Source organism: Odocoileus virginianus, chromosome 5, assembly GCF_023699985.2.
Source record: "Odocoileus virginianus isolate 20LAN1187 ecotype Illinois chromosome 5, Ovbor_1.2, whole genome shotgun sequence".
NCBI classification, from domain to species: Eukaryota; Metazoa; Chordata; class Mammalia; order Artiodactyla; family Cervidae; genus Odocoileus; species Odocoileus virginianus.
The window spans coordinates 30,009,417-30,019,898 of record NC_069678.1 but is presented as its reverse complement, the minus strand read 5'-3'; the positions used below and the strand labels follow the sequence as shown (position 1 = coordinate 30,019,898).

The following is a 10,482-nucleotide window of genomic DNA, read 5'->3' as shown; positions in this document are numbered from 1 at the left end:
GGCAGTCCTTCACTGTAAGTGAGGGTTGTAAAAGTCGCCCCTCAAACTCAATGCATCCCAGTCCATCCTCTCCCTGTCTCTCCACCTGGACCTGCACTTATTCCCCAACATACCCAAAGCCACTACTCCAACTGTGCCTTGTTTGCCTTTCTGGAAAACTTACACTCTATCCTCCTGGACTAGGCTTCAGTGGCATCCCCCATGGTGTTCAAAAGAGGAGAACGTTTCCTGATGGAGAGGTTTGGAGGAGAGGCCAGTTCCCTCATCACAGGTGATGGCAGTTGGGCCGGGTCAGAATACGGAGAGCTACATTCTGAGGCTGTTCTTCAGGGAAAAGTTCCCAGGATGAATTTCAGGCACCCCTACTGCCAGAAGAAATAACTTGGTTCTGAGGATAAGGAAACAGTATATTTTGACATGGACTTTAGCAGAGGACAGATTGGGGCCCCGGAAGCCGGCACGAGGATTCCAGAAGCTGGCACGCGGATCCCGCATCACCACGCCGGGGCCTCCTGCCTGCCTTCTGGACTGCAATAGGCTTCAGAGGTCTGAGCATGCTCAGTTCGCCGCGGTGGGTGTGGGCCGCGGCACAGACTCTGGACAAGAGGCAGGCCCCCGACACTTGGCTGGGTCCCTGGCCCACCCCCGCAACCCCCAGCCCCGACAGAACTCCCGAGATCTTGCGAGAATGGGCTTCTGGAAAGAAGGGTCTCAGCCAGAAAGACTACCGCCACAATCCATAGTTTTCCAGAGTCGCCCCAGGCTCAGTGTGCCGCAGGCCATCCTCTTCTTCCCCGCTCCATGTGAACCTGCACTTCCCGCCTGTATCCGAAGCCACAGAGCACATTCTGGGGGCTCCAACTCTGCCCTGTTTGTCTCCTGGGAAGCCCTGAACACCACCCATCAGACTAAGCCCTGGCTGGTGGCATCCTCCTTAAAAAATGGTAAGTTATGAGTGCTTCTATCTCTGATACTTTTCCTTACATTGCTCGTTGCGTAGCACGCACAACTCTACAGCTCTCCTTACTGTCTCATTGTATACTGAGAGCTTTAGTTTTGTGTGGCTTTGTAAACCAAAGATCCGTTGGGATTATAGCTTAGAGAAGGACACCGGTTCTGAGTTGAATGGTGCATAATTCTAATGCAGTTGAGCCAGGTCTCCTTTTTGTCTTCAAGTGTAGTCTCTGCATCCCGGATTTAGCGGTATGTGGCTGAAGTCAGTCAAAATATTTTCTCCAACAGTTTTCAGGGCTTCTATATCCAGTGAGGTTTGTGGAATATATTCAAGGCCTTTGATTCTTAACCAGTGTACACCGAATGTTAGCATTAGTAAAAATGTGGTTTGAGCAGAATATGACATGTCTAAAGCATTGATTTATGAGGCCATTACAGGCTTTTATCTACCTTTGTGGATTGCAGGGACAATGTATTATTTCGAATCTGATAGATACCCTGTTAAACTGGGAAACCTGGCATCTCATCTCTATTACCAGTCTGAGCTTCTGTTACCAGTATTTAGACAATTTCCTTCCTAAAGGACACTAGACACAAAGTGTGAGAGAATGTTTGAACAGCTGGATGTATGTAGTTGAGAAAGCTATCGCTAACTTATCTACTATCTCCCAACAATCTGTCAGATAGTATCAGAAGTTTCTGTGGCCTTTAAGTTGAGGAGGATAGTGTGTGCAAAGGACAGGGAATCGAGCCATCACTTTGTGTTAGAAGAGTGAATAGGCATTTAATGTTACTGTAAGTGTAGAGAATGTTGGGAGCTAAGTTTGCTAAGGCAGAATGAAATCAGACTTGGTAAGCTAGTGTTTGAACTTAACCTGTTGTCCGTGTAGAAACGGTGACGGGACATTAAGCCTCAGAATGACTTGGTTCAAATCTGTGATTTAGGGATTCAGTAACTGAGGCAGCCACAGGTAAGCTGGGAAGTAGAGGGAGCATAGAAGAGATAACAGCTTGGGAACATTTTAATACCGTAGGTGAGAGTTTCTAAGAGATCACATTAAGATAGTCTTGTCATGGAGGTTGGAGGACAGGGAAGGTGAAAGATCTGAGAAATACTAGGTGATAGATCAGAATGTGGATCTGACTGAGAAAGAGAAAGAACAGAGAGTATACTGAGGTTATTGGCTACATGTTAATTTCTTACAGCATCAAGGCATGTGGAAAGAGCAGCAAGTACTTTGGGATTTGCCTTGTGATGTTTAAGGTTTCTGAAGGACAACCAAAGAGAAGGGAACTAACATTTATTAACCACTTTCTGTGCCCTGGGCACTATGCTGGAAAGTTTACACACACATACTTTTTAATTTTATCCTCACAGTAATATGAAATTTAAGAATTTCACTTTACAGAAAATTAATCTGCATGTGGTCCAGCTTCATGAATGAAATAGCCAAATTCTTATTGTGAATAAAAACTTCACAATTAAGGTGTGGGGCCCAAATTTGGCCCCAGATTTCAGTGTCTATAATTCATACACTCCCAGGAATGAGAAGCTGAGGAGCATGGGGGTGTCAGTGAACATATCCTGGAGTCAAGGTGCCTGGATTCACATCACACTTCTGCTAGGTTTCAGTGGTGTATCCTGAAACAAGATCCTGAAACATTCTGCACCTCATTTTTCTCTTTGATTAAGAAAGAGAAACAGTGGCACCTACCTGATAAAGTTGGTTTTTGAAATTTAAATGAACATGTGTCTGTGTGTATCATCTGTGTGTATTTTGTTGTTTAGTTGCTAAGTTGTGTCTGACTTTTTGCAACTCCATGGCTTGTAGCGTGCCATGTTTATATCTGTATACTCTGTATATGTATGAATAGATGTATATATGTTATATATACATCTTCAAAAGTAGTTTTCCTATGTGTCAAGCCCAAGGTAATTGTATGCTAATAATAATATTGCTTCACCTTTGTATTTAAGGTGAAATTATTTTTTAGAGCCCTGGAGATATAGACACTGAGGCCAGGAAAAAAGGTTGACCACTGTAATGTAGATCATGATTAGTGTCACTAAACTCAAAGATACTATATTCATTTTGGTTTAAAATTTTTTTTGAATATATAAAAGTCTGACTTTCTATTAGTAGAATAGATCTTTATTTTCTAAAATGTCTTATATTTCTAATATAATAATAATTCTTCCAATGGATATACTTCAGAATCTTCACTGTACTTTTTAAAAGATGTTAAAACCACCTTTTGTGTCTTTGATAAATTGAATTTATCTAGGTTTTTCTAGAAACATTTTTGGGACTTTAGTTAGGAGGAGAATAAAACAGTTTTCATAATTAAGTGTAAAGCATAAGCAATCTTTTTCCGGTAAGAGATATGATAATAGATCCACTGAAGTTCTGATGGATCCAAGCTCCAATTCTTACACAGTATTTCAGAAGAAAATTGTATTAAGGGAGAACGTGAGCACTATAGATATATGAAACTGGGATTTGCTTTCAGACTTATATAGGATTGAAACTGCTTACTGTCTTAATTGCCTATTATGGGTTTGAGTGAAATTCTAACTTCTGTTCAAGCTGTAATTATGGTTATCCTATAAACTCTTCTTTTTGTTCATTTATTCATTTAGTTGTCAAATATCTCTTGATCTCCTGTTGTACTCCAGTTACTGTATGAAGGACTCAGAAGGTTGACCAAGGGGTTATTCTCTATGGCAAGCAATTCACAGTCATATGGGAGAGACAAATGTGAAATGGATTACTAAGCACATAGTATTATGGGATACAGAGTAAGACCTGAAGATGTTGGAGGGTGAGACGGTCTTCCTGGAGAAAAGTGACACTTGAGTCGATCTTTAAGAATATGTGGGTCTAACCGGGAAGAGTGAGGGAGAGAAAGGAATTATGTTCTAATTAAGGGGAGGTAGTGTGAGTAGTCATGCAGATGAGGTGTTGCCTGGTGAAGGCGGGAAAGGCTTAAGCCTTTCAGTGTTGCCAGAATATAAAGGGCAAGGCCTGGCTGCATTCTTGCGGGTGGGGTGTGCTTTGGGGCACTCACCTAGACCAATAGTGAAGAAGATGGAGGCAATGAACATGGGTACATTTTAGGACTATTTACTATTTTAGTGAAGACTTTCTCACCTAGATACTAAATCCAGAAGACTTAACAAAAAAAAAAAAAGGAAAGAGAAAGCAGCTTAACCACATTTTAAAAAAAAATTTATTCGAGTGTAGTTGATTTACAATGCTGTGCTAGTTTCAGGTATGCAGCAAAGTGAATCATCTGCATATCCATATATATATGTTTTAGATTATTTTCCCATATAGGCCATACAGAATATTGAGTAGAGTTCCCTGTGCTATACCATAGGTCCTTATTAGTTATCACTTTTATATATAGTAGTGTTGTTGGGCTGTACCCACAGGCCAATGTCTGTTCTTGCCCAGCCTCAAGACTGAAGAAAATACTTGGAGTCAGCAACAGAGACACTTCAGTGGTTTAATGGACAGAGGAGCTTACATGTCTGAAGCAAGCTCCAGGAGTGAAATCCTAACATGTGTGGCCTATGGCAGGACAGGACACAGCAGTGCTCTTTTCTCCCCAGGGAGTGGGGAGACTACCAGTTTTAAGGAATTTGACATCATGTAGGCTCTTTAGTTTCAGGGAAAGCAGCACAGAGGCAGTAGGCTCACTGCCCCTTTGATAAACCATCATCAATTGAGGCCTGGAGCAAGAAAGTAGGAAGTTCAGTCATATGAGTAGGTTGTAGGCGATACAGGCCCTGGTTAGGCACGTGATGTACAGAAAGCAAGAGAATAGCCATCTTGAGTGGCCTGACCATACACTACATACCCTATATACCCTGGATGACTTTTACAATCTTGGTCTGCCCCCTTCCTCTATATCCCTGGGGTCAGGTATGTGGACGGCACTGCAACCAGATACCACAGATAGAATACAGACAGGCCACTCCTCATTTTCACAAAGCCAGAGCCACCCCTTTGGGGAGGGGTGGACCCTGGCTCTAAAAGAAACATTCTCTTGGCTGAGTCTGCAGTCACAGTACAGGTCTGCCACCCCATGTTATGTTGATTACCATTAGGGGTGGACTCATTAGGTCTTTCCAAACAAAAAACAGTTAATCCCAGTAGATGGACTTGTGTGTCCAAAAGCTAGCCTATTCCACTCCACACAGCATAGCCCAAGGGATTCATGATCAGTCAGTTATACAGTAATATTTACCAACAGTTAGATTCCTTCTGATGTATTGGTGTATGGGACCAGAAGATGGTGAGTCCTTTTCCCCTATTGTCAGTAGTCCCCAAATAATCACATTAGCCAGGTTGTTTTTTCATGGCAGTCCAAAGGAGGATGACAGCTGCATCTCACCATAGACCGAGAAATTAGACAGATTGCAGTGAGGCCATTGTTGCTGCTCGGTCCTCAGATTTCCTGTATCAGACTAAGGACGTAAGACATCTATCAGGTAAACACAGGGGAGACTGCAGTACAAGCAGTAACCACATTCAGAGATAATACCACACCCGCCTGTGGTTTTTGTCCTGTTCTGAAATACAGGTCAGAAAACTCAAGTTTTCAGTAATATAAGAACATGTCTAAAATCATGTATACCAATGGACACCTAGTCTTACCTTGGATTTCTGAACCACAGCTACTCCACTTTGACTTTTGAATGCATTCCCTTTCTCCATGGGCAAAGCAGATGTACGGTGTATGTCTGAAACATACTCAGAGGTATGTTAATAGGGAAATAGTGTATAGGCTATACCTTTTATCACTAATATCCAATTGTCACACAACCATTGTGCATATACTTTTATTTAGCAGCAGGCCTAAAGCAAGCAGTGTCACATTTCATGAGTAGTTTTAGCTGGGACAATTTCAGTAGATAATTCTTTTTCCATCCAGAAAAATGAAAGTGAAGTCGCTCAGTCATATCTGACTCTTTACAACCCCGTGGACTGTAGCCCACCAGGCTCCTCCGTCCATGGGATTCTCCAGGCAAGAATACTGGAGTGGGTTGCCATTTCCTTCTTCAGAACATCAGGGTAAAAGTATGGCAAACACAATAACTTGTGTAAATACAGACTTCAGTTAACAGAACTAGAATTTAACATCCACTGAAACATAATACTGTTTTCTCTAACATTATCCTCATTTCCACCAAACAGAGCCAAATCAAAACTAATTTGTTTGCGAAACAAGTCTGGTCAGTTTACCAAATAGGCTCCTCCAAATTGGCTGAGGGACAATGCTTCAGGAGTATCAGACTGAATTTCCAAAGGGCCTTGCAAGGCCAGGAAAGCTATGCCAAAGCCCTGCTGTCAGACTCTGTCTTGGTGGATTTTTCTCTTCTAAAAGCCCCCCAAATATTGAGATCTTGCACATACTATGAGACAGTCTTCTCTGTTCTGGTAAGACTTCTCAGGACCCAAGTCTCTGATTTCTGGAGGGACTAGGCAGAGAGAAAAGGAAAATGCTTCAATTCTACCCTCAGGTGTAGTTTATCAAATTGCTATAAATCATAACGACTTGAGGGGAAGTGCTTCCCTATATCTGGAAAACACAGAACAGAACCAGTAACACTGCACACAAAGCCCGTAAAAATTATCACTTTTACTGGGTTGGTCTGCTTGTGTCCAAAAGCTTCAACAGAGGAAGTCAACAGAAGACCCAAACCAGAAGCCTTGGTCCTTGAGAAAGCTAGCAAAGAATTGCAGACTAGCACTTCAGGCTCAAGCACAAAGCAACGTTTCTTAAAGTATAGTTATACTCTGAGAGGGAGAGTGGGCTCTTTCTTCAAAGTGAAACCAGAGTTCCTGTACAGGCTTTGGGGTGTTCATAAAGAACTGTTCTGCAAGGAGGTGAGGTGTGATTATGGGTTAGTGGCAGGGGATTATTGTTTGATTAACAGTCCTGGCGAATATTAACTAATTAATATTTGATTAACAGTCCAGGAGATTATTGTTGGATTAACATGCGTTGGATCATCAAAAAAGCAAGAGAGTTCCAGAAAAACATCTACTTCTGCTTTATTGACTATGCCAAAGCCTTTGACTGTGTGGATCACAGCAAACTGTGGAAAATTCTGAAAGAGATGGGAACCAGACCAGACCAGGACCAGGGAACCAGGACCAGACCACCTGACCTGCCTCCTGGGAAATCTGTATGTAGGTCAAGAAGCAACAGTTAGAACTGGACATGGAACAACAGACTGGTTCCAAATAGGGGAAAGTATGTCAAGGCTATATATTGTCACCCTGCTTATTTAAGGTATATTCAGAGTACATCATGAGAAATGCTGGGCTGGATGAAGCACAAGCTGGAATCAAGATTGCTGGGAGAAATATCAATAACCTCAGATATACAGATGACACCACCCTTATGGCAGAAAGTGAAGAACTAAAAAGCCTCTTGATGAAAGAGGAGAGTGAAAAAATTGGCTTAAAACTCAACATTCAGAAAACTAAGATCATGGCACCTGGTCTCATCACTTCATGGCAGATAGATGGGGAAACTTAATGGAAACAGTGACAGGCTTTATTTTGGGGGGGGCTCCAAAATCACTGCAGATGGTGATTGCAGCCATGAAATTAAAAGACGCTTCCTCCTTAGAAGAAGAGCTATGACCAACCTAGACAGCATACTACAAAGCAGAGACATTACTTTGCTAACAAAGGTCCATCTAGTCAACGCTGTGTTTTTTTCTAGTAGTCATGTATGGATGTGAGAGTTGGACTATAAAGAAAGCTGAGTGCAAAAGAATTGATGCTTTTGAACTGTGGTGTTGGAAAAGACTGTTGAGAGTTTCTTGGACAGCAAAGAGATCCAACCAGTCCATCCTAAAGGAAATCGGTCCTGAATATTCATTGGAAGGACTGATGATGAAGCTGAAGCACCAGTACTTTGGCCACCTGATGCGAAGAGCTGACTCATTTGAAAAGACCCTGATGCTGGGAAAGATTGAAGGCAGGAGGAGAGGGGGCGACAGGGGATGAGATGGTTGGATGGCATCACCAACTCAATGTACATGAGTTTGGGCAAGCTCCAGGAGTTGGTGATGGACAGGGAGGCCTGGTGTGCTGCAGTACATGGGGTTGCAGAGTTGGACACAACTGAGCAACTAAACTGAACTGAACTGAACTGAACTGAACAGTCCTGAGTTTTGTAACAAGTTCATTGTTGTGCTTGCCTTTACCCTTTATTCCCTAAGAAAAGCCCCCCTGGGGGAGGACAAAACCACATGGAGATTTTATTATAATTTTGGTATAATGAGTTTGGGTTTTCTAGAGGTTATATGTTTGCCAGTCTCTCTGGGCATATGTAGCCCGGGAAGTTTTCTCTTGTTACTGTGTTCCCACTTTATCAGGATAAATTGTCCACCACCTGATCATAGATAGCTTCACCAGTTCTGGGCGGGGTCAGGGGAGGGTCCCCACATGGTTGGGGCATACCTTGGCTACTCCTCTCTTGTCTTTTTGCCACTGTTACTTCCTTGCTGTTAATGCCTCACTACCTAACATAACCATAATCACCAGCTCACTCAGTAACCAATCCTTTTGTTAACTTTTTATGAAGCCATCTGGTCTTCTATTACGATTCTTTAAGTTCTTACTCAGTTTAGCAATATATCTGAAATTTATCTGAGGCCTGTTATTGTCAAAAGATCTTTCCTATAAATCTTGAAGATGAAGCCCTTTTGTAGACAGTATCAGAGTGAAACAATAACTCTCTGTAAAAGACAAAAGACTTAAAAACACAGGGATAAGCACTCAGCTGGTAAAGAATCAACCTGCAATGCTGGAGACCTGGGTTTGATCCCTGGATTGGGAAGATACCCTGGAGAAGGGAAGGGCTACCCACTCCAGTATTTTGACCTGGAGAATTCTGTCCATGGAATTGCAAAGAGTCAGACACAACTCAGCGACTTTCACTAAGCACCTACTTATAATATAATCAAAAAAGCAACCTGTTTACAATAATGGTATTATGACTGATGATAATCTTACCCCTTAAAAACCTTAATCCCTGACAAAAAACCATGAAACAAATAATTGTGCATTTCCTGATTGGAAAACTCAATGCCTTAGTCTTCCTCTCCTCTCCTGGCAAAGGCAGATAAACTAAGACCTGCTCAGCAATTAATATTCCAATATTTTATCTTATTTGAAATGACCCCTGAATTCTCTTCTTTCAACTTTAGTTTCAGGTTACCAAAATCTGGAGAGACTATTTAGATAGACATTCCCCAAACATAATTATTTCTGTAGAGTTTACCTAAAAGCTCTTTTTTCTCCTTTATTCTTAGAGAACAGAGAAAATTAATGTTCCACAAGGGTCAGGTAGATCATTTACATCTCAAAGGCACAAGAGAAATACCAATTTCTTCTAGAAAGCTAGCTTAATCAATCACAAAAGTCTCATTTGGATATAATAGCAGAGACGTTAGAGGTCATTGTTCTCTAGATCTCTTTGCAGCCCCCGTTAATCAAAGACAGCCACCCCAGAGCTCCTCATACTAGTAGATGGCCAACCTGGGATTCCCCCCACCAACTTTTGGGATCATCCCTGGAACTTTTGGGCTCTAAATTTAGTGGGCAGTCACCCTGGGATTACAGCTGTAATGTTCAGGCCCCACATGCTAGTGGACAGCCCTGGAAACTGTCCATTCCCCATTGTGTATTTCCCAGCATCTCAGTGATGATGGGAGCTTCCTACATCTTCTGGTTGCTCAGCCATGTGTTGGGCTGTACCCTGCAGGCCTACAAGACGTGTGCTTGCCTAGCTTCCAGATCAAAGAAAGAACCGAGTCAGCAACAGAAACCAATTGTCTAATGGATGGGGGGACTTACACATCAGAAGTAAGGTCCTGGAGCAACATCCCATCATGTGTCATGGTAGTCAGGACATGATGGTGGTCTTTGCTCAATCACATACTTTTTTTTAATAAAATTTTTCTCGGCAAAAAACATAAAACCACATGCAAGTAACAAATAAAGATCTAAACTTGGAGTATATAGTGTTGTTAAAAATCAATAAGGAATACCCATGCACACAGCAGTAGGGGGTTTTGCCCTTTTGAAGTCAGACAATGAAAAAGGCTTCTCCTCTTGGCCTAAATGTTCTCTCCCTTAACTGCCAGCACCTATACTGCATTAACTCTTTAAGATCATCACTTTTATAATGAGTCCCCAAACCTATGACAGAAAACAGCAAAGAAATAATGGGAAACTGTTTACCTCTTGGATTAGCCAAAAATTTCCTTTGTTTTTTTTAAGTAAAAATAAAAGACAGATTTTTCATTTTCACCAAGAACTTTGTTGAACAACATATTCACCATTTTGTTTCACTACTTTCTTCCATTTTTCAGGCAACTTCATAATTCTGTCTTTCCAAAACTTTTTATCTATTTGAGGAAAGAACTGTTCCAGGTGCCTTTTACAGTCTTCTAGGGAATTGGAATTTTTTCCATTAACAAAATTTTGTAGAGGCTGA

The 10,482-nt window shown here is 41.8% G+C and overlaps 1 protein-coding gene across 1 annotated transcript; it reads left to right on the top strand.

Annotated features, from left to right (window-relative positions):
- The first annotated feature begins 201 nt into the window (after window positions 1–201).
- On the top strand, window positions 202–9,999 carry LOC139035008 (uncharacterized). The gene is made up of 3 exons (XM_070467106.1): window positions 202–271; window positions 357–944; window positions 6,940–9,999. The coding sequence occupies exons 1-3, from the start codon at window positions 202–204 to the stop codon at window positions 7,077–7,079; spliced, it is 798 nt and encodes a 265-aa protein (XP_070323207.1). The 3' UTR covers window positions 7,080–9,999.
- Window positions 10,000–10,482: the final 483 nt, after the last annotated feature.

What these genes read in the sequence shown, in the direction of transcription:
- LOC139035008 (XM_070467106.1), top strand. Translation starts at nt 202, where the DNA reads ATGGTGTTCAAAAGAGGAGAACGTTTCCTGATGGAGAGGTTTGGAGGA. An exon ending in GGCCAGTTCCCTCATCACAG is followed by an intron (nt 272 to 356) that starts GTGATGGCAGTT and finishes GATGAATTTCAG; the next exon opens with GCACCCCTACTGCCAGAAGA. An exon ending in GGCATCCTCCTTAAAAAATG is followed by an intron (nt 945 to 6,939) that starts GTAAGTTATGAG and finishes TTTGATTAACAG; the next exon opens with TCCAGGAGATTATTGTTGGA.